Source organism: Pleurodeles waltl, chromosome 4_2 (genome assembly GCF_031143425.1).
Source record: "Pleurodeles waltl isolate 20211129_DDA chromosome 4_2, aPleWal1.hap1.20221129, whole genome shotgun sequence".
In the NCBI taxonomy this organism is placed as follows: domain Eukaryota; kingdom Metazoa; phylum Chordata; class Amphibia; order Caudata; family Salamandridae; genus Pleurodeles; species Pleurodeles waltl.
In genome coordinates, this window is record NC_090443.1 from 611,068,984 (window position 1) to 611,093,406 (window position 24,423).

The 24,423-nt window shown below is 44.8% G+C and overlaps 1 protein-coding gene across 1 annotated transcript in view; it reads right to left on the reverse strand.

Annotated features, from left to right (window-relative positions):
* Positions 1-24,423, reverse strand: part of DPH5 (diphthamide biosynthesis 5) — a 326,819-nt gene that overhangs the window by 128,512 nt on the left and 173,884 nt on the right. Inside the window, exon 4 of the mRNA XM_069232182.1 lies at positions 21,426-21,546. Coding sequence (XP_069088283.1) covers positions 21,426-21,546 — 121 coding nt within the window. The remainder of the gene's footprint in view (positions 1-21,425; positions 21,547-24,423) is intronic.

Sequence of the window (24,423 nt, forward strand, 5' to 3'; positions counted from 1 at the left end):
AAAAACCATAAGCACTGGTGTTGTGCAAACAGTGCAGTGGCCAGGCCTGCTTCTGTACACAAGATCCAACACCTAGTAGTATGTTGTGCTCCATTACTACACACTTCCAACCAGAATACTTTTGTGCAGATAGGATGTTGAAACTAGGACGTAGGTAAGCGCCAGCAAATCACACATGTACTTGCTATAAGCACAGATTATTAAAAGTTACTACAGACTAACTTTTAGGTTTTTTTCAGGTTTACTTTACAGTACATTTTTTTTTTAAACTGAAAGTGGGCATCCTGGTGCTTTATAGCAAGACCTTCTAAAATGGTTTTCTCTGAAATACTAAAAATAAGATGGGCCCCTGGGTCGCATGTTTAGTATGTCACAGCATTCACTGATATAGTGCAATCACAGGCACACACTCTTTCTAAGCATGGCTTTATTTAGTGTTAAGATGGTCATACCTACTCCCACAATGGGGCAGAAGCTGGATTGGGTGGACAGAAAGCCGCCTTCACCTAGGTGGGGAGGGAGGCAGCAACAATGGAGAGGTGGGGCCGGACGAACACATATCCGGTGTGGGAAGACCACTCTTCGGGGGCGGTTGTGAGGGGGTGGAGTTTCACTAGCAGGAATGAAGGAAATCTTGAGGTACAGGATGGAAATAAGGAAGCTATGTATTGACTGGAAGAAGGGAGGGAAGTGGGACTTTGAGGACTTTCTAAATCCTTCCCTCATGTATCTCTCCTTTGACTCATCCCAAACCTCATTTTACTACTATGATCTCCCAAATAACACTTTCTAGACTCTTCCCTCTTCTATCCCTCCATTATCCTGTTCAATCCAACTAATAGACACTGCTCAAAGTAACTCATATTTGTCTATACTAATTCACAGCTGCCTCTTTGTGGGTTCCATAGTAGTGTGCTACTCACTGAAAAGCAATTTGATGCCTTGTCAGGGGTAGTAAGCTCTATATAAATACAATTACAATACAATATAATTGAAAAAGAAAAAAAAGCAGTATACATCTTTGATGGAGCCTCAGGAAAATGAAAAGATTCAATACATTCCCCCCCAAACCCATATCTGACTCTAGCAGTAAGGTTTGAGAGGAGACCAAGCACAAAATATTAATATCTAACCCTAGTGAAAGCATGATGGGCCAAAATGTATTGCTCTTTGTGTTTTTTTAAAAACTTTTTATTGAAAGTTAGGAGCAAAGAAAACACATCTCACATGGCCATGGCAGGTCAGGCTAAATCATGAAATCAGAAATGTATGCTTACACAATCTTTGCTGTGATTCATGAGGCTAAAAGCCGAACTAAGATCCATAAAGGCCAAATGTACAGAAAGCCTTGTATAGCTAAGACATATTTGTGAATGATGAGGTGCAAATATAGGCACTGCTCATTTGTGCCTTGCCCACCTCTGAAACTATATAAGGAACAGAAATAATACGATTTTCACAGGCCCCAACCGGTACGCTATCCAATGAATAAGACCAAATATCTTAACTGAATCTATTAAAGAAAATAACCTATAGAGTGTGACTGAGCAGGAGGTAATCTTCTGGAGAGCAACATTTAAGGTCACAGTATATAATTAAATATATATATATATTCATTCATACTTTGCTAGAAAAAAAAAAGACATTTGAGGTGTGCAAATCTAGAGTGTTGCAGGGTGCCCCTTACTGGAGCTGATCTTCACCTTAACTTAGGAACTACCCAGAGTTCCCTCTCCCTTTTTGCATAATTTATGAGTCACTCTAACTCTGAGAAGGTCTTGTTTTGACTTATACTGGGTGTTCCTTTGTGTCTGGACAAAGCTAAACCTCTCTGATGACCTATAATGATAGCGAAACGTGTAAGTGGTTGCTTTTGCTAATTCCAGGTTGGCTCGGATGGTATTATACCAATCCAGAGCTGTAATGTTGTGCCTGGAGTGGTGAAAGGCTTTTGTCATTTTGCAGCTCAGCAAGGGTGGCACTGTGGCAATCTTACGCTTAAAGATTTTGCTGTACAAATGGCAAAAGATTTTGGCCCTCTTCAGCCTCGTGGTTGCCAAAGCGGTGGACCGCAACATTACAACTGCTGGCTCTGCCACGTCACCGACAGTGTGGTGGTCCAATCCACCAGGGCAGCGCTGCACGCGTCCCCTCTCTGCTGGGTGTTACATGGTGGTTTCACCGCCATGTAATTGCTGGTGGAGACGGGGCACCGGGGGTCCCATGGGAGTCCCTGCACTGCCCATGCACTTGGCATGGGCAGTGCAGGGAGGGGCCCCAGTGGCTGCTTGCCAGACAGTGAATAGCACGATGGGTGCTGCTGCACCCGACGCACTGCAAGATTGCCACCGGCTCTATTATGAGCCAGCGTCAATGTTGTGAGTTGTTTCCCGCTTTCCCCCCACCAACCCAGTGGGAAACTCGTAATAGCCCTTGGGGTCAGATCACTGCACTAGCGGTTTCCTGACAGCACGGCTGAGGCGGACGGGCTTTTCTGTCCTCCGGAGACGTAATGAGGGCCTTTGTCCCTTTCTAGCTCAACGTGAATGACTCTCTGCTAATCTTAGGCTTAAAAACTTTGCTAGAAAAACAGACATTTGAGGGGAGCAAATCTAGAGTGACGCTGGCGTTGCAGGGTGCTCCTTACTGGAGCTGCTCTCCGTCTAAACTTGGGAACTACCCAGAGTTCTCTCTTCTTTTTTGCATAATTTATGCGTCACTCTAACTCTGAAAGGGTTTTGTTATATATAAATATACATATATATACACAAATACATACAGCAAACTTAGAAACACTGTTTAACACAAGTTACTCCAAAGGAAAATCAGCAAATCATCGCTGACATGTATTGGCCTTCTCCTATGTCTATGCACTATTTAAGCTGATTTGGCAGAGTGTTCTGGTCATGTGATCAAGGCTTTGGCCGAAACATATCTGTGGTGATTTTCTAATAAATTGTCTTTCTTTGGAATATGTTGCGATGAACAGCGTTTCTCTGTTTACTGCATTTGGATTTTTGCCAAGTTGGCTGCTGTACAGCAAAGTTGTGGTTGGCTGGCTTCAATCTGAGAAGAAAGTTGCGGCCGCCATTTTGTGCATTGGTACTCGGTTCTTAGGAGGTGAAAAAAAATGTATAAGAGATAGAAGGGGTCGGGGTCCAGCTACCCTGACCCCATGGGACTGATGGAGGTGTCCTCCTAGGGACACCTCATGGACAATAAATTGTCCCCCAAAAAGTTTTTGGATGCACAAGGATCTGCAGTGGATCCTCACCCCAATTTTTAAAAAACATACACCCCCTCAGAGACCCACATACTCACTCACATATTCACACAGCCACTTACACACCCATGTAACCACTCAAACACACATACAGCCACTCACACACCAATATAGCCACACACACACACTCACAGCCCCAAAACCACTCACACAACCACTCATACACCCACTCTCACATCCACACAATCGCTTACACGCCCATAAAGCCACTCACACGCCCACTCATACACCCAGAAACCTACTCACAGACCCACACATCCACTCACACCCACACATGCACTCACACACCCACACAGCCACAAACACACCCACTCTCAGACCCACACAACTGCTTGCAAACCCACTACCAGACATCCAGCCAGCCACTCACACAAGCACTCACATACCCACTTACATATTCACACAACTGCGCTCACACCCACTCACAGACCCACACAGCCACTCACACAGCCATACAGCCACTTACACACTTACTCACTGACCCACAAAACCACTCAAACACCCACTTACAGACTTCTGCAGACATTCACACACCCACACCACCACTCACACCAACTCACACACCCACAAAACCACTAACACATCCACTCACAGTCCCACAACGCCACCCACACCCTCTTACAGACCCACACAGCTGTTCACACCCACTCACACAGACCCACAGAGCCACTTACACCCCCCAAAAAACACTCACACACCCACTCACAGATCCACAAACCACTCACATACTTACTCAGACAACCACTCCTACTTAAACACACACATAGCCGTTTACACACCCATATAGCCACTCACATACCCACACAGTCACTCACACATCCACTCAGACACCGTGAGACACATATATATTCCAATACCATATGTTTGTATTAAATGTGTTGTTTTAGTATTGAATGTATGCGGGTAGTTGAAAACATATGTGCCACGGATCATCATGTAATATAACTGGCAGACCCCTTATTTGTCTGAGGATTCGCAACAGATCTGCAGATCCATAAAATGAATAAACAAAAAGGAAAGGCTTGGTGCATTGCACTTACAGAAATAATACACAAGTTACCTTACCTTCATTTATTAATTTTTTGTTGTAAAGTACAGAATAACAATGAAGGTGTGAATAAAATGAATTTATAAACTTGTATAAATGTGTATTAGAAACTGAACCTATGGGTCAAATTGTAGTACAACTTATAAAACCAAAATGGTGAAATTCACTAAAAAGCTAAAGTTACAGGGACATTATAGTTAGGAAATAGCATTAAAAAACCTTAAACATTCACTGAAAAAATTATGTGCTTATGTGATGTCATAAGAGGTGCATTGGGGGGTGTAAGTTGTAGTTAGCTCAGGTAACTATAAATGCTGAATTTCTATGGTTTTGTGTGTGTAAAATCTGAACCTAACTATAAGGTTACGTTGGTCGACTCCGCGTCTGTCACTGGTGTCATGGTCGACGTGATGACATCGGGGTCGTACATAGGCGCTGCCTCTGCGCGGGGACGTCAGTTTCTTTTCACGACTGTTCACACCAAAACCATGTTGCACCTCCTTCCCTTTCTTTGCATCCAGATATCCAACAAAATGTTGGTCGTCCACTCGGAAATCTTTGGTACGATTGGGATAGAACACCAACGCTCTTTTTGGATCCAGATGGTGGAGTCTCTCCTCTTCATGAGAACGATGTAGGGGTGCGTAAAAAGTAGGCAAAGTGATGGACTGGCCTACATGAAAAGGTGTAACTACTTTGGGAAGGAAAGAGGTCCTCGTACGTAGCACCACTTTGTCAGGGTGAACAGACAAAAATAGGGGTTTTGAAGAAAGAGCCTGAAGCTCACTCATTCTGCGAGCAGAGGTGATGGCAACAAGAAATGCAGTTTTGAAAGAAAAGAGTCGCAAGGGACAATTGCTTAGCGACTCAAAAGGAGCACACATTAAGTAAGTGAGGACAAGACTGAGGTCCCACTGGGGCATGATGAATGGAGAGGGAGGAAATAAATGGGTGAGTCCCTTAGGCAATCTACCAACAATAGGAGACTTAAAAGGGGAAGCTTGGTCTGGCAATCTAAGAAAGGCTGAGATAGCAGATAAATAACCTTAAAGGGTGCCCAAAGCAGAGCCCTGCTGGGCTAAGGAAAGATTGAACAAAAGATCCTCAGAGAGCGGTGCAGAAAGGGGATCAACAAACTTGTTGGAACATCAAGCCATATATTTATGTCAATGACAGGCATATACCGTTTTGGTGGAGGGACTCCTGACTGCCAAGATAACATCACAGACTTTGGTTGGAGGGTCAAAAGCTGTCAACTGCCGCCACTCAATCTACACGCATGAAGACAAAGATTGGACAGGTTCGGGTGGAGGACCATCCCCTGTTGCTGCGAAAGAAGATCCGCTCGAAGAGGCAGTCTAACTGGAGGATCTATGGCCATGCTCAGTAACTCTGGATACCTCCGTGCCCAGTCCAGAGACATAAGGATTACTTGGGCCCGGTCTTTCTTAATCTTCTTCAGAAGTCTAGACAGAAGTGGTATTGCCGGAAAGGCAGAAAGGAGGCCTGAGTTCAACTTGAGACAAAAAGCATCGCCGAGCAAGTGCCGCCTTGAAAACTCCAATGCACAAAACAGCTTACATTGCACATTCTCTGCAGAGGCGAACAGATCTGCTGAAAAGAGACCTTGGGCCACCTCCAGATGGAGATGCCATTCGTGATCGACTATGCATTGATGGCTGAGTTAATCTGCTCTAGTGTTCAGAGAACCCACCAGATGTTGAACCACCAGGGTAATGCCCTTATGTGCCAGCCACATCCAGAGGCACAGAGCCTCTTGACACAGGGTCCAGGACCCCACTCCTCCCTGTTTGTTGCAGTACCCTATGGTGGTATTGTTGTCCATGAGCACCTTCACCACTTTCCCTTTGAGAGAGAGAAGGGACGCTTTTAATGCAAGCCTGATCGCCCAGAGCTCCAGAAGACTGATGTGGAGTCCAGACACCACCGGAGACCAGACACCTGATCTCTGCCTCTCCCAGGTGCCAGCCCCATCCCAGGAGTGACGCGTTTGTCACTACTGTAAGATCCGGTTGGGGAAGGGAGAGGGATCTGCCGTTGATTCAAAAGCCACCACTGCAGATTTTTCACAGTCCTCTCTGATATCTGGACCATGTCGGAAAGATTCCCCTGATGCTGCGCCCACTGGACCTTCAAGTCCCACTGCAGAGCCCGCATATATGCCATCACTGTGTCTAGAAAAGCTCCAATGAAAGGGAGCATCAGGTGTGACTTCGACATGTTTATAGTGAACTCTAGCGTATGCAGAAGGTTCACCGTAGACTGAAGGTGGGAGATGACTTTCTGGGGTGTGTCTGCCTATAACAGCCATTTGTCGAGGTAGGGGAAGACTGAAATCCCTAAACTGCGTAGATGAGCTGCAACCACCACTGTCACTTTCGTGAACACCCGAAGGGTGCTGGTAAGGCCAAAGGGGAGCACAATAAATTGAAATTGCTCGTGACTTACCACGAATGGCAGGTAGCATTTGTGGACAGGCAAGATGGGGATATGGAAATAAGAGTCCTGCAAGTCCAACATTACCATCCAGTCTTCCGGGTCCAAGGTAGACAGGACCTAAGCCAGAGTGGGCATTTTGAACTTCTCCTTCTTCAGGAAGAGATTGAGGACCCGAAGTTCTAGCACAGCCCTTGTCTTTCTTGGGCACCAGAGAGTAGCGGGAAAAACAACCACAGCCTACTTCTGGCACAGGGACCCTCACTATGGCTCCCTTGGTCAAGAGAGCCATGACTTCCCTGTGGAGAAGTGCCAGATGATCCTCCGGTGGGCGACCGTAGGAGGGAGGCATGGCCGGAGGGGGAGTCTTGAAGGGAAGGCAGTAGCCCCTTTGGACTATCTGAAAAACCCACCTGTTCGTTGTGATGGATTCCCAGTGAGGAAGGTGATGGTGAATCCTGCCGCCAACTGGTCTGTAGATGGGTGATGGAATAGGAAGGCTTGGAGGCTGCAGCAGGGGTGGGGGTGGACAGGGCAGACCTCTGGTTCCCTGTCCCACGAGCCCGTGGGATTCCGCATCCCCCGCCATGCAGGGGCTGAGTAGCGTGGCTGGCATGGTGGCTGAGAAAGGGACACGACAGGGAGCCCCTTCCATGGCCACGAAAGGGGCAAAAGGCGAACTGTTGGGCATGAGGGGCGGTCGAAAGGCCGAGGGACTGAGCCGTAGCCCGGGACTCCTTGAACCTCTCAAGCGCAGAGTCTGCCTTGTCTCCGAAGAGACGGGTGCCATTAAAGGGCATGTCCATAAGGGTCTGTTGGAAACATTTGAACCAGATATCCACAAGCAGGGGGAGTGGAGCCTTAAGGCCACTGTCGACGCAACTGATCTACCTAGAGAGTTGGTCGTGTCCAGCACACATTGAATAGTGAACTTCACCATGTCTCTCCCATCAGCAACAGCTTGGGAGACGATAGCCCGGGCCTTCTTCGGGATCTGCGGCAAGACTTGCGTGACCGTATCTCACAAGGAGTGGGTATAAAGGCCCAAAAGGCATGCAGTGTTCACTGGCTGCAACGCAAGACTGGAGAAAGAAAACATCTTCTTCCCAAGTTGGTCCAGCCTCTTTGATTCCCTCTGCAGGGGAGCAGATGGGAATGTGCCAAATGAACAGGATGCCTGGATAAAAAGGCTCTCAGGCGTGGGGTATTGGGACTGGAATTTAAGGTCATTTGGGTGGGTCGATGGCGGCGAGCGATTGTCCTATTCACAGGAGCCCCTGCACTGGGTCTTGACCAAGTACCCAGAAGGACATCAGTGAGGGCTTCATTGAAAGGGAGGAGAGGCTCCGAAGCGGATGCTCCTGGCTAAAGCACCTTCGTCAGAGATTAGTCCTGACCGCTACAGTGGGCAGTTTGAGGCTAAGGACCTCAGCCGCCCTACTGACCACTATTGAATAGGAGGCTCACAATAGCCACGGTAGAAGGAGAAAGCAGGCCAGCATCTGGAGAAGTATCCAGACCACTGACCTTGCCCAGTTCCTGTGCCCAGTCCATGTTAGGGTCATCCAGCTGGTATTCTTAAGGGTCCAGCGACCCCTCCAATCTTTCCTTGTATTCATAAGCATAGGAAAAAGGGTCTGGATCCAACCTGGGGTGAGTAGGCCCCATTGAAGTCCGATGCGGCGTCGGCCGATGCCGTTCTGGCTTCGGGTCGTCAGGGATCAGTATTGGGTCGACGTTGATCGTGGGCCCAACCAACATCAGGAGCGTCAACAATTTAGTCGCGCCAGGGAAGGCCGCGATGGTACGACTGCCTCGGCATGGATCCGGAAGCAGATCTGGATCGGCCCTCGGAGGCCAAGGCCGAAGCCACTTGCGCCGAACACGAAGGGTCCCCAGCCGAACCCCGGAGCCAGAGGCGCCACAGAGGGGTTGGACTGCCCAAATATGATACACAGGGTCTCATAAAACTCTTAATTGGGCAAGGGTCGCTCCGGCTCCTGGAAACTCAGGGAGACTTCGAGCAGACCCACAGGTAAGCTCCACAGACAGAGGCCTGGAGCGTTGACGCTCATCCCGCATCACATCCGCCAAGCAACGGGGTGAAGCCGAAGAATGCCTAGCCTTCTGCGACTTCTTCTTACCCGAGTGACCCGAAGACTTGGAGGACGAAGAGTGGTGGTGACTCCGCGAGCGGTATTGAGACCTTCCTCTCCAGCGAGACCGGGAGCGATGCAGAATCGAGCACCGGGTCGCCATAAGATTTAGGGGGACCGCTCCCTCAAAGCCTTCGGGCGCATGGCCCAGCACTCGGAGCACGACTTCGGGCCTAGTCGCGGTTCAAACACCACAAACAAACCCAGTGCGGATCCGTCACGAAGATCATGCAGTGACAGTCCTCGCATGGTTTGAACCTGGTCTTCGAGGATATCCTCGACACACCAAACGTCACCAAAAAAACTCAACAAAAGTGTCAAAATTGGTCAAAAAACGACCAGAATAGCTCTCTCTGGATCAGCACGTGGCACAAAAAGAAAAGAACGGATGCTACCATGCCGAGGCGGTGCCTATGTATCCCTAATTTCATCATGGCAACCACGACGGACTTGAAGTCGACTGGTGTCACCTGATGGTGCGCAAGGCTACTGCTCAAAGAAAAATCTCTGGATCCAGTCTGACTCTTGGGGGAAATTCTAAGGTAAGGACTCGGCAACTGGAAGTCTCTATCAGATTTTAAACTTTAAAAAAAAAAAGACACTGAAATTCATCAGTTATTCCAAGCAACTATAACTTGTGCTCGAAAGGCACCCACCATGCACAGTCTTCTCATCAATGATGCTATTTAAAATTTTGCAGTGATGTTATCAATGATGTTATAGAATATTTAATGAGTGATGGTGTAAGAAAGTACCATCTTGCTTGGCATGTTACCCCCATTTTTACTTGTGTGTCAGTTTGTTTTTGCCTGTCTCACTGGGTTCCTGCTAGCCAGGACCCCAGTGCTCATAGTTTGTTGCCTAAATGTGTTCCCTGTGTGATGCCTAACTGTATCACTGAGGCTCTGCTAACCAGAACCTCAGTGTTTATGCTCTTTCTGCTTTTAAAATTGTCACTGCAGGCTAGTGACCATTTTTACCAATTCTCATTGGTACACTGGAACACTCTTATAATTCCCTTGTATATGGTACCTAGTTACCCAGGGTATTGGGGTTCCAGGACATCCCTATAGGCTGCAGCATTTCTTTTGCCACCCATAGGGAGCTCAGACAATTCTTACACAGGACTGCCACTTCAGCCTGAGTGAAATAACGTCCACGTTATTTCACAGCCATTTTACACTGCACTTAAGTAACTTATAAGTCATCTATATGTCTAACCCTCACTTAGTGAAGGTTAGGTGCAAAGTTACTAAGTGTGAGGGCGCCCTGGCACTAGCCAAGGTGCCCCCACATTGTTCAGGGCAATTTCCCCGGACTTTGTGAGTGCGGGGACACCATTACACGTGTGCACTACATATAGGTCAATGCCTATATGTAGCTTCACAATGGTAACTCCGAATATGGCCATGTAACATGTCTAAGATCATGGAATTGTCCCCCCATGCCAAATCTAGTATTGGGGTGCCAATCCCATGCATCCCCGGGGCTCCAGCATGGACCCCTGGTACTGCCAAACTAGCTCTCTGGGGTTTTCACTGCAGCTACCGCTGCTGCCAACCCACAGACAGGCTTCTGCCCTCCTGGGGTCTGGGCAGCCCAGTCCCAGGAAGGCAGAACAAAGGATTTCCTCTAAGAGAGGGTGTTACACCCTCTCCCTTTGGAAATAGGTGTTAAGGGCTGGGGAGGAGTAGCCTCCCCCAGCCTCTGGAAATGCTTTGAAGGGCACAGATGGTGCCCTCCTTGCATAGGCCAGTCTACACCGGTTCAGGGATCCCCCAGCCCCTGCTCTGGTGTGAAACTGGACAAAGGAAAGGGGAGTGACCACTCCCCTGTCAATCACCACCCCAACGGTGGTAGCCAGAGCTCCTCCAGTGTGTCCCAGACTTCTGCCACCTTGAATGCAGAGGTGTGAGGGCACAATGGAGGCCTCAGAGTGGCCAGTGTCAGCAAGTGACGTCTGAGACCCCCTCCTGATAGATACTTACCTGGTTAGGTGGCCAATCCTCCTCTGAGGGCTATTTAGGGTCTCTCCAGTGGGTTTCTCGTCAGATAACGAATACAAGAGCTCACCAGGGTTCCTCTGCATCTCTCTCTTCGACTTCTGCCAAGGATCGACCGCTGACTGCTCCAGGATGCCCGCAAAACCACAACAAAATAGCAAGACGACTGCCAGCAACATTGTAGCGCCTAATCCTGCCGGCTTTCATGGCTGCTTCCTGGTGGTGCATGCTCTGAGGGCTGTCTACCTTCACCCTGCACTGGAAGGCAAGAATAAATCTCCTGTGGGTCAACGGAATCTTCCCCCTGCTAATGCAGGCACCAAACTTCTGCATCACCGGTCCTCTGGGTCCCCTCCCATCTTGACGAGCCTGGTCCCTGGAGCACAGGAGCTGGATACAAGTGACCCCGACAGTCCAGAGGTCCTACTGTCCAAATTCGGTAGAGGTAAGTCCTTGCCTCCCCACGCCATAAAGTATTCCTGTGTACTGCGTGAACTGCAGCTACTAGGGATTCTGTGCACTTTTGCAAGGAATCCTTCGTGCACAGCATAGCCCAGGTTCCCAGCACTCCGTCCTGCATTGCTCAACTCGCTGAGTTGACCACCAACTTCGTGGGACCCTCCTTTGTAGTGTTGAGATGACCACTGTGCTCAGATTTCTTGAACGCCTGTTCAAGTGATTCTGCGGGTGCTGCCTGCTTATGCGTGGGCTCTCTGTGCTGCTGAGCGCTCCCTCTGTCTCCTACTCCAAGGGGTGACATCCTGGTCCTTCTTGGGCCCGGGCAGCACCTATTTTCTTCAACCGTAACTTTTGCAGGTAGCAAGGCTTGTTTGCGGTCTTTCTGCGTGGAAACAACTCTGTATCCTCCAGCACGCCGTGGGACATCTTCTGTGCAAAGGAGAAGTTCCTGGCATCTTCCGTTGTTGCAGAATCTTCAGCTTCTTCCATCCAGAGGCAGCCATTTTGCACCTTCCTCTGGGGTTTAGTGGGCTCCTGCCTCCCCACCGGACACTTTCGTGACTCTTGGACTTGGTCCCCTTCCTTTGCAGGTCCTCAGGTCCAGGAATTCGTCTTCAGTGCTTTGCAGTCAGTTGTTGTCTTTGCAGAATACCCTATCATGACTTTACTTTGTTTCTAGGGTAGTAGGGTAACTCTACTCCTACTTTTCAGGGTCTTGGGGTGGGGTATCTTGGACACCCTTAGCGTTTTCTTACACTCCCAGTGACCCTCTAAACACTACACTAGGCCTGAGGTCTATTCGTGGTTCGCATTCCACTTTTGGAGTATATGGTTTGTGTTGCCCCTAGGCCTATTGCATCCTATTTTATTCTACAGTGTTTGCACTACTTTTTTAACTGTTTACTTACCTGATTTTGGTTTGTGTGGATATTTTCTGTATTTTACTTGCCTCCTAAGGTATATCCTCTGAGATATTTTTGGCACATTGTCACTAAAATAAAGTAACACTGAGTATTGTGATTCTTATGATATAGTTCTATATCATATAAGTGGTATAGTAGGAGCTTTGCATGTCTCCTAGTTCAGCCTAAACTGCTAGAACACTACTAATCTACTAATAAGGGATAACTGGACCTGGCACAAGGTGTAAGTACCATCAGGTACCCACTATAAGCCAGGCCAGCCTCCTACAGATGCCAAATGTTGGATAATTAGCTGTGCATGGCGAGGATGCCAGTTACAGATACCTTAGGATCAGAGTTATATTACTAGAGATAACTATAACTGGTGAATATCATTTTTTTTTAGTTTAAAATATTACATTTTCACTTAATGTTCTGCCTAACTATAACGTCACTTTAATCTTTGTTTTTTTCAGTGAATTTTGTAACATAAAGTAATATTTTATTACTATATATAAAACTAACTTGAAGGCCAGGCCCTGCGGCCAACCCCCCACAGGCTGCCAACCCCTTGTGCGCGGCATGTGTTTGGCCACACAGCCTGACCTGTGAGCAGCTAACCATGCACCAAGCACAGCCATCTGATAAGTGCAGTGTACGGTTGGCATCACAGGACCCGGCACAATCAGGGAGACTTACTCACTTTGCCAAAGTGTAAAAACACCAAAATATAAAATGTGAGCCTGTTGGCTTTATCAGGGGGTGAGCATATCAATACATATAAAGCAGATCTATCATCTTTCTCCAAAACACCAATATCTTTAATCAAATCTACATTTTGATTGTTCACACAATGCAAAGTTTATTAATACTGATTAGTTAACAAATGCTTAATAAAGTTTCAGGTTTTATTTTGGCCCCTGGGGCAAAAATTTAAGAATAAAAAATTAAAAAGTTGCAATCCCTGCAGCATTTACAATTTAATAAATTTGATTCCCGGGCTGGGCCAGGGCCTGGAGTTCTTTAAAAAATATATATATGGACCCCATCTCGTAGGGCCAAGTACAATTTGTCAGGCCTCTAATGCCATAGTAATTTATAGAACAATATGCTGGAAAACGAAGCATGGATGATGTTGTCAGTGATGTCATAAATTATGTCACAAAACATGTCATGAGTGATGATGTATGTGAGGTCATAAGCACTGCATGGCGGGGGCACAAGTTATAGTAAGTGCTGCATTTGTGGGTGTGCTTTTTTTTAGTTCAAAATGTTAAAGAAATCACAGACATATTCAGCTAACTATAATGTTATTTACCCTTCTAGTGTGTGTGTGTGTATATATATATATATATATATATATATATATATATATATATATATATATATATATATATATATATATATATATATATTCCAACAATTGACTTTTAGTCAAGCGCGGAACACGTAGGATCTTCAGAAATTCTGTTTATATTACTGATTGATTCAAATACAACCAACACCAACGCGTTTCAACCCTCTACGGTCTTGATCACGGTACAGAGCACTCCATTATTCCCAATTTATACTCTTTTTCCCAGTTTGCCCTTATGTGGCATTCTGGGATCTGAAGTATATCTTAAACACCAAATTATAAAATTGTAGACTTCCGGGGAAGAGAGATTCCGATTGTGGAAAGAATAACATGCAAAACTAGCTTCATAGTGTACATAATTGAATGCCTGTGTGGTCTAAAATATGTAGGGGGTACCATTTGTCCCCTAAAAAAACGAACATTGGAACACATTAGGGCACTTCAGAATAATGACATGAATTACGCCATGACCAAGCATTTGAAAAACTACAACGGTGCTGATTGGCTACACATGAAATATTATGGGATTGCAACCATTGCCAAACATGAAAGAGGGGGAGACAGAGTCCAACAACTAAGACATTTAGAATAGAGATACATTATTAGATTAAAAACAAAGACCCCACTTGGGATCAATATGGATGAGGAGCTACATTGTCATCTATAGAGAGAAGCAAACAGGGGGAAGATAGTGAATATGATGGATGAGGAGCTATATTGTCATCTGTAGAAAGAGGTATGGTGAAACATGAAAAAATAGGGAAAGATAGTTAAAATGATGAATGTAAGTAGACACCAAACTCTGAAAAAACATATTTTGGCATTTATACATTTGGAAAAAAGTTATAGCAGTATAAAGAATATGAACGATCCAAAAATATAGATAGGATGGAGTAATTGTCAGAACGAAATACGTATAGATATGTGTATGTTGATGTAAATAGGTAATAGGTACAAATGCTTTTGGTAGTGGGTTGTACACAAGGTTTACTTTTTTGGTGGTTGTGATATTCATATTTGTATTTATATTTATAATTTGGTGTTTAAGGTATACTACAGATCCCAGAATGCCACATAAGGGCAAACTGGGAAAGAGAGTATACATTGGGAATAATGGAGTACTCTGTACCGTGATCAAGACCCTGGAGGGTTGAAACGCGTTGGTGTGGGTTATATTTGAATCAATCAGTAATATAAACAGAATTTCTGAAGATCCTACGTGTGCCGCGTTTGACTAAAAGTCAATTGTTGGAGTATAGTTTACAGGGAACCGGCCATTCCCTGACGCGAGCACTGGCTATAGAGCGCGCCTGGAGGGGGCCAGTAGTGGAGGAATATATATATATTTATTGTTCATGTCCAAGTAGGGACTCTTCTTCCTAGTCAAGATAAGGGAGACCCACTTTAGATAACCCCTGCTCACCCCCTTGATACCTTGGCTCAAGCAGTGAGGCTTATCTCAGAGGCAATGAGTAAAGTATTTGCACATAACATACAGAAATACAGTGAAAACACTACAAAAGGATACCACACCGGTTTTAGAAAAATAGCCAATATTTATCTGTGTAAATCAAGACCAAACAAGAAAAATTGAACAAACAGCAATAGAGATATGAATTTTGCAAGAATTAATTAAAAATATAGTTCCTTGAAGACGATTGCTCCATCCGGGGCTATCACAGAGATGTGAACAACAAATCCAGCAGCTCAGGCCGACAGCGAGGTCGTGGGCCAGCTACTGTGTCAGAAAGACCCGCAAACAGGACCTTGGAAATGCAGGGAGTTGCAGTCCTTGCGATGAGATCTGAAATGCGGCGTCGCAGGCATTGGCAGGCGTCTGTTCCGGAGGTCAGTGCAGGAGTTGTTAGGCCCCTGAACGTACACGCATTGCAGATCGAACTCCGTGCTGATGACAAACTCAGGAGTGCTGGTTTCAGGGCTGCGGTGCAAAGCAGAATGATGTGACGTGCAGTGCCCACAGGTCACGGTGCAGGCAGCGGCTTGGTGCTGCATCCTGCAGTGGTGGTGAGACCAGGGCTGCGGTGTGAATCGGAGTAGTGCGATGTGTGAGGTCTCCAGGTTGCAGTGTAGGCAGTGGCGTTGTCATTGCTGAAGTGCTATTGTTGGTATGCCCAAGGTTACGTTACGACTGGGGGAGGGCTCCGTGCAGCACCCACGAGTTGCAGTGCAGGCAGGAGAGTCTGTTGATGAGGCTGGAGTCGATGGTGCTGGTGTCATGGGGGAGGGGCTGTGGTGCGGGACGGGATGGTGCTTCATGTCCCTCACAAGTGTTGTCCTCAGGCCACTCTGCAGGCAGCAGCGTCGGCCTCTAGGATACCAAGTCTGCGCTGTGAAGCAAGGCTATGCGACCTGGCCCCAAAGGGCTGGGTGCAAGCAGCGGCTCTGATTGCGTCAGCGAGACTAGGGTTGTGGTGCGAAATGGGGCATGGGTCTGTGCAGTGCCATCAGGGCACGGTACAGGCAGCGGCATTGTGGTGGTTTTCCTTCTGTTGCAGCACAAAACACACGGTTCCCAGTGATATAGGCAGATGAATTTGAAGTCGTTGATATCCCTGAGACGTCCAACAGGAGGCAACCTCTACTTCAAGTCCTTGGAGAAACTTCAGAAGCTGGATACACAGCAAAGTCCAGTCTCTGTCCTCTCCACAGCAAAAGCAGCAGCAGACCAACCCAGCAAAGCACTCAGAGCAAAGGTTCAGTACTCCTCATCAGAGCTCTTCAGCTCTTCTCTTTGGCAGAGGTTCCTCTTGATCCAGAAGTGTTCTGCAAGTCTGGGGTTTTGGGTCCATTACTTAAACTAATTTCTGCCTTTGACGTAGGCAAACTTCAAAGGAAAGTCTTGGTTGTTCACAAGATCCTGCCTTGCCCAGGCCTGGCTCCAGACACACTCCAGGGGGTCGGAGACCACATTATGTGAGGACATGCACAGCCCTTTGAGGTGCAGGTGACAGCTCCTCCCTCCCACTTTAGCTCACGAAGTCCCATCAGGATATGCGGTTCACATCTCAGCTCCCTTTGTGTCACTGTCTAGAATGAATTCACAATCAGCCTAAATGTCAGTCTGACCCAGACGTGGATTCAGCAGCCAAGCAGAGGCACTGAATGGTTAACTTTCTAAAAGTGGCATTTTCAAACTGACAATCAAAAACCCAACTTCACTAAAATATATATTTTTTAAATGTGAGTTCAGAGACCCCAAACTGAGACTCCAAACTCCACATCTCTATCTGCTCCCAATGGGAAATTACACTTAAGAGGAAATTAAATGCCATCCCCATGTTAACCTATGGGAGAGATAGGCCTTGCGATAGTGAAAAACGAATCTGGCAGTATTTCACTATCAGGACATGTAAAACATGCTAGTACATATTCTACCTTTTAAATACACTGCACTCTGCCCATGGGGCTACTTAGGGCCTACCTTAGGGGTGACTTACATGTAGTAAAAGGGAAGGTTTGGGCCTGGCAAGTGGGTACACTTGCTAGGTATAACTGTCAATTCAAACTGCATACAGATACTACAGTGGCATGTCTGAGACATGTTTACAGGACTACTCATGTGGGTGGCGCAATCAGTTCTGCAGTCCCACTAGTAGCATTTGATTTGAAGGCCCTGGGCTCACATAGTGCACTTTACTAGGGACTGACTAGTAAATTAAATATGCCAATCATGGATAGATCAATCACCAATACAATTTACATAGGAAGCACTTGCACTCCAGCACTGTTCTGCAGTCTCTCCACAGCTACATTATTGTGCTAACTACTCTTAAACAGAACTTTATCATGCAGCCTAACACCTTTCCCAGCTACCCTATCATTTCCATACAGATTTAGAAAGCCCAGATTAGGTCATTCTGAAGAACGCATTTCATGGAGGAGTAAATCGCCAATCCAATCAAAGAAGGCTCTATTAAAGTATGGTCAAACTGTCATAAACCTTTGAAACAAAAGGGTTTTTTACATCCTTGTGCCCCACTATGGAACAACGCAGTCTACATATCAGAGGGAGTTCACTCAGTTGGCCTACATAGATTCAAGAAAGTGTTTTAACAGTTGATCAAATAACGACAGGCAATGCCAGAAGTCCCTTTAGTATAAGCAATGTGAATTTCAGCTAGATCCTTCTAAATTCTGGTTTTACCTGGAACTCAAAACCTGTCTGCTGAATACCTTGTGTAAACAACATCAAGTTCTTGGAGAATAACTCTGCCATACCCAACTGAAGTGATGGGAAGGCTATAAAAAACTGTGTTCTGGTGTATATGAGGCATGACAGAAGTCAAATTATGCATCAAACCCATTAGAAGTCTCCTCTAGATGAAATGGCACACTGCAGAAAACCTACACTGACAGAGTGGTTATATCTCCTTAGTGATCATGACCACAGGAATGATAGAGGCCTGGTTGAAATTCAGCTATTTAAACGTTATACATGATTGGCATTCAATGTCCTACAATCTATAGAGAGGGAGAATGATGCCTATGTTTAAATGCTGAGGAAGCAGTCAAAAAGGTGGAGATATGATGCACATTCTCGGACTAGGTCTGAGAATTTAGCCATACTGGGAATCAATCTGGAGAGAATCTTAGGGATTATGCTCAAATGAAAGGGAAGCAGAGCGTAGTCTTCTCGAAGGATTGGTGGAAGTTCAGGCCCTTTGTTGTGTAGAAAGCCTTGTGTGCGTAGGTCAGCAGCTTGAATTGGCATCTTTTCTGTACAGGGGGCTAGTGGAGTTGCCTGAGGTGGGGTGTGATGTGGGTTTGTCAGGGAAGGCCAAGGATGAGTCTAGCTGTGGTGTTCTGTATGGTCTGAAGTCTCTGTAAGAGGTGTGCACCAACTCCTATGTAGAGTGCGTTGCTATAGTATAGTCGGCTGGTGATGAGGGCCTGTGTCACAGTGCATCTTGTGTGTAGGGGTAGCCACTCGATGATCTGATTTCATGGTGAGCTTGTTGTCAATGAGGATTCTGAGGTTTCTGGTGAGGTTGGAGGGAGTGGGTGCGGGTCCTAGGCCTGATGGCCCCGAGGAGTTGTTCCATGTATTGCTGCTGTTGTAGAGGATCAGTAGTTCCATCTTGTCTATGTTCAGCTGCAGGAAGCTGTTCTTCATCCAATCATTGACGCTTATCATGCATCTGCAAAAGTTAGTTCTGGTGGTGAAGGGGTCGTCTGTGAGCGAGAGGATGAGTCAGGTGTCATCTGGGTAGGAAATTATGTTGAGACCGAGGGATCTGGCGAGTTGGCCAGCAGGGTCATGTTTGTGCTGAAAAGCGTAGGGCTGAGCCCTAGGGGACACCACAGGCGATCTCCTTGGGTGCGGAGGAGAAAGGTAGGAGGTGGATCCTCTGGATTCGTCCAGTAAGGAAGAAGGTGGTCCATCTGAGTGCATCTCTTTGGTCAAGGTGGGTTCAGTTGTTGTCCGTGGCTGTGATTAGGGCGGTTTTGGTGCTGTGATTGTTGTGGAAGCCAGAATAGGATGCGTCAAATAGATAGTTCTGCTCCAGGTATGTCATGAGTTGCTTGCTGATGATCTTTTCCAGTACCTTCACTGGGAATGGGAGCAGGGAGATTTGCCGGTAGTTTTTTGGCTTGCTGGGGTAGGCAGTAGGTTTTTTGAGTAGTGGTCTGACTTCCACATATTACTGGGCATCAGGAAATGTTGCAATAGCGATAGAAGTGTTGAGCAACTCTAGAAGTTCTCTATGTAAGGCATTATAATAATTAGCCTCAAAGTAGTTGAGGACTTACTACTATCCTCAATTTTTTTCTGTGAGGAGAAGTAAAATCTGTGTACTTTCTGGATAGAAGAGGCAGTGTCTTACCTCAGTACTGTCCCGTGATCCACTATCCTAACCCTTGACCAAGGTGGGGCTAGCTAAAGTTGAGTTAATGTGGCAGGGGTGGGAAATTAGGTGGAGATTTGAATTTCAAGTCTGTTGAGGTTTTGGTCAAGTAGCAACATTGACCCCTATCAACCTTAACTTAAATTTAGGGAAGGTGCACTAACAAACACAGACAGTTATACCTCTTTTATATAAATATGCATTTCCTTTCAGTAGAACACCGTGTATAACTTTCTTATAGATATTTTACTGAGAGAGGTACTGAACAAGGTAGTGTGTGACATACGTAGAGGTATTGAATAAGGTAGATTTTGAAGTCCTTGCCCTCTGCTCCTCCTGACCTGCACATACATCTTTCTACTGTTTATGAAAAGAAATACTGATGCTCTTATTTGCTTCAGTAATGAATGTGTTGATATGATACTACAGAGTAGTTAGATTGTTAAACATATTTCGGGCTCACTATTGTTTCACTTTCCTTTTGTTTTTATTAAAATAGTCACACTTATTTTTCTGTATTTCGGTCTCTGTTTTTCTCTGTTATTAATATCTCTTTCGTTTTCAAAATCACCCATTGCGAACACTGTCACAAACATAATGCATGTCTAGGATAACAAACAAAAATGTTTTCGAAAACCTTAGATTAATGATGTTCACATTTCAATGGAAGGGAAAGAACATTTCCCATTATTCATATCTTTTTGGGGAGATACCGGACAACAAATCCTGATCGAAAAAGTCGGTAAGTAATTTTGAAATTGAGCGTATATTTTTTTATTAAAAGTTGGATGAGTTGTCAGAGTGAAAGGTTTACCTTGATGCATATTTATTTTCAGAACAAAGCAAGGTCTTGAAAGCCTACAACTCTAAATGTTAGACTATCATCCCAATCAACAGAGGTCAGAGGGACTGTCACTCCTTTTCCAAGCCCTTGTTCGCCATGCTGAGGATGGTAGACATGGGCAGGAAAATGAAGAATGCCCCCTACGACCAAGGAGAGAGCCCACAGTGCATCTGAGCCCTTATTTTGCATTGAGTAAACAAAACGCAATACAAAAAAGTTTTCAGAGCAGAGCTCTGAACGTGGTACCTGCTCTGGAAATCTTCAGAGTTGTAGTTTCATAGTTCAAAACTGGTTCCTTTCACAACTATTTCAAGCTGAGTTGAAGTACTACGCAGGTACAGTGCACCACACGCAACCCACACACGAGTGCTTCCGACAACCATGATGATGTCTTTCCTTAAGGGATCAACGTCGTTAGGGTCATCTCGTCAATACTTTCAATTGTAACAAATATAAAAAAATATATCAGACCAGAAAGTCACTGAATTTGTCATTTGTTACCACTCCTATAGCAAGATTATCCTTTTGTCACAATCACTTTCATTTTAGAGAAAAGGTGATTATACAAAAAGGAAAACATTAATTTCACACAGTCTAGAAAACACTATTCCTTTGCTTCTATCTTGATGCAGCATTTTGGGTCAGAGAATATTATGTGTGTAAAGTGTCACTAAGACAACTCTGGTGGCATGCTGAAATAATTTAAACTTCAAGGCTATACCATAATAGAATTCATAAAAGAGGTCGACGTAATCCATTTTTGTGCACAACATCTTTCAATGACTGAACAGGAATTGCAATCGTATGTAGATAAGATGGTCCTGGACTACTCCAATAAACCTCTACCAGAGAAGCCAATGTAGCAAAAGGACCAACAAACATCAGCGCTGAACACTGAGTGTCATCCAAAATAAGACAGGATAGTGGTATTTCCGAGTTTATTTCAGTAAAGCTGTACTCTACCCCACTGCACAAAGACTTACACACTGATCTTCAGGAAAGCAGACATTTCACTAATTCAAGTAAACACCGCAATGATGAACTCTTACCTAATAAGCAGAGTGTATGCATGCCATTCTGTCGGTTTTTCTTTATTTTATCGTAAAAACTTTCAGGTTTCCATGTGTCAGTCCAGAAGACGATGGAAATAGTTTCGCCAAAATTATACAGCTGCAAGAAGCAAACACAGCATTAAGACTACAGACTAATGAAAGACTGCAAGTGCACACAAGAGCAAACACTTAACAATGCCCAGGTCAATAAATAAGCCACCGCAAACTTAAAACAAGCTCTGATTGTAAAAGAACCAATACTAATATACCCCATCCTGCAAATTACTAGTTTTCCATCATCACTCATTCATCAGCATCTCAGCCCGAATGCATTCTGCCAAAGTCACACAATGGTATTGCCCCCACATTTAATGCCCACCCACAGACATTTAAAGGGGCAGTTCCTGAGTGTTCTGGCCTGTGAGTCACAACACCAAGTCAAAAATTGTTTGGAATCTAGATATGTGGGACACTAGGCAAGGTATTTAGCAGACAACGGATTTTCTTTCTTTCTCATTTAGGTTCCTTATCTAGAAGTTATCCTGTTTATCTTCTGCTGGAGCATTTTCATCCTTAACAAGAATCAATGCTCAGAGAGGTAAACAGATCTTTGGACCCTGCATACAATGTGCTAGAACCATACAACACAATTTCAATACAAACCAATTAAGTTAAACAGTATGACCAATGTGGCCATACAAGGAAAACTCCAGTCGGGAATAAAGTTAAGGGATTTATTACAAACTCAAGCTTAGTGTCATGTAGACAATTTGCAAAATAAAGTTATAAAGATACAGAATCACCAAGATCTGCCCAAGGCGATGAAACAAGTGCAAACTAACCATATTCCTAAACCTAAGTGTTCTGTAAGGGTGATGCAAAAAATTAACAAGAGAATCTGAGATACAGAAAATAAGCATTGCTCAGCTTTGACAAGTATTAATGCAGCTCAAATCTTTACAGCTCAATTTAGCTGGCACAGGGAAAACCCTACTACTGGCCAAATTAAGGGGTAACGTGCGAGGAGGAATACATGCATGCAAAAGACAAAAAGAAAAGGGAAAAAAAATTGGAAAAGGATAACCCTTAGCAACAGGGTACGAACTAAGGTAGGCAAAGGGTAGGTAAAAAGGGAACGCATCAGCATGTCAGAAGCTCGTTCAAGAGTCTTCTGCAAAGGGTTAGAGAACAATCTCTAAGGGCCAGATGTATCAAAGGTTTTTATCCATTCTGTGTCTATGGGAAAAAGTATTCGTACATATGGCCCTTAGTCTCAAAAAGGCATTTCAAAGTGGCAAAGGCAGAGAGGAAGAAACCTCTCCAAGGGGCTCAGCAGAGGTTCTGATCCAAGGGAAATCTTCAGCTTCTGAAATGTATACAACTGCTCATCAATAAATCAAAGTCCATCCGACAATCTGACTCGTTCAGGACAACAGTTCATTTGACGTTGAAGGGGGATCATCCAATAGCAATCGATCACACGACTCCAAGTTGAAACAGTCACCTTTTTTTACAGGTCTGTCATGGAAACTGCATCCATCCATGTTGCGCCACACAAGACTGAAACCAATGTTAATTGGCTAGCCCACAGTCCAGGATGTTCCACTTCCAAGGTTAAATTGTATAACTAAAAAATAACTCTATGTGTAAAACAGTAGTCGTATATTACCAAACTAATCTTTTCATGGGAATGAAGTCTGAAAAGAAAAGGCATGTTTATAAATAAATGAGCATTCTCAGCACAGCCACGAAATACAGGCCTAGCTGGCCTCACTTAAGCTAATGCAAGTGAATTAATACAGCACATTTAATTTGATACGTTTTAATAAACATTTTAATATGCAAATGTTCGACATTAATAATTATTCATTAATATTCATGTTACAGTAACTTTAAACAAATTGACTAATCTGTTAATATTTTTTAATCAGTATAGCGCAGAACTGCATTTCTCTACGTTTGCACACATATGTAAATCATTAATCATAAGAAATTCAATATTGTTTCAAAACACACTATTAAACTAGATTCTAAATTATAACATAATATCAAGTAAATCCTCCTAATATTTAATTAACCCTTAATACCACAAAGGTTTCTAACATCAGTCTAAATGAAGGCGCATTTAAAATGACATCTCAGTACATCTTTCTACAATCAAACTATTAGTACTTTGCTTAACATAATGCATACACTGTCACTTATAGATGACTTCTTTGACATGAGGAACAGCACTAAATGTTTGACTACATCACTTCTATCCATGTTGTTTAGTTCTTGTAGTACTAATTTACTCTTAAGGATTGAGACCACCATCTCAGGACTCTCTGCACATTCAGTGGGTTCTCTTCAAGATTTTTCACCATTGCTTTAAAATCGTTGATTAAGAAATACTGAACATGTGCAGAACCAAGGAGGGCAAACTTCCACACATTTTAGTAACAGGACACAAAAGAACAAGAAACTTTATTCGTCCAGAAACTGATCTAGATTTTCTGAAAGCTCTGGAGGTTCACTGCGCTAACTGGATCATTGTGTAAAGGTGCACTTTGGTGTCTACAGCCTAGATTCCTTTGGCTGCACAACTTGATGAGCTGCCAATATTTCTTGCCCAGAGGAGAAGGGGAGAAACAGCAAAGAACAACTAGTGAAATTGGTGGCAGGTTATACTCATGACTACAAACTATGTGGGTGATAAACTAAGTTTGTGGCTGTCACATTTTACCACCAAACTAAGAATACACACTGTAGGTATTGAAGTATGCGGAGGAGCCTCACTCTCCCTCTTCCAGTGTGTCCTACCCAGCTTACAGGAATGCAGAAATACCCACATTTGTCTGGGGGGATTCTTCTACCTCCTCGTGTCTTTACCAGGCAGGCATGGGCCTCCCAAATGGAATCCAGGGTCCTCCATGCAATGTACCAGTGAAGGCACACTTGCACTCAGTGTACGTACAAAGCACACACACTATCCAGCAATGTTACTGTCATGTAT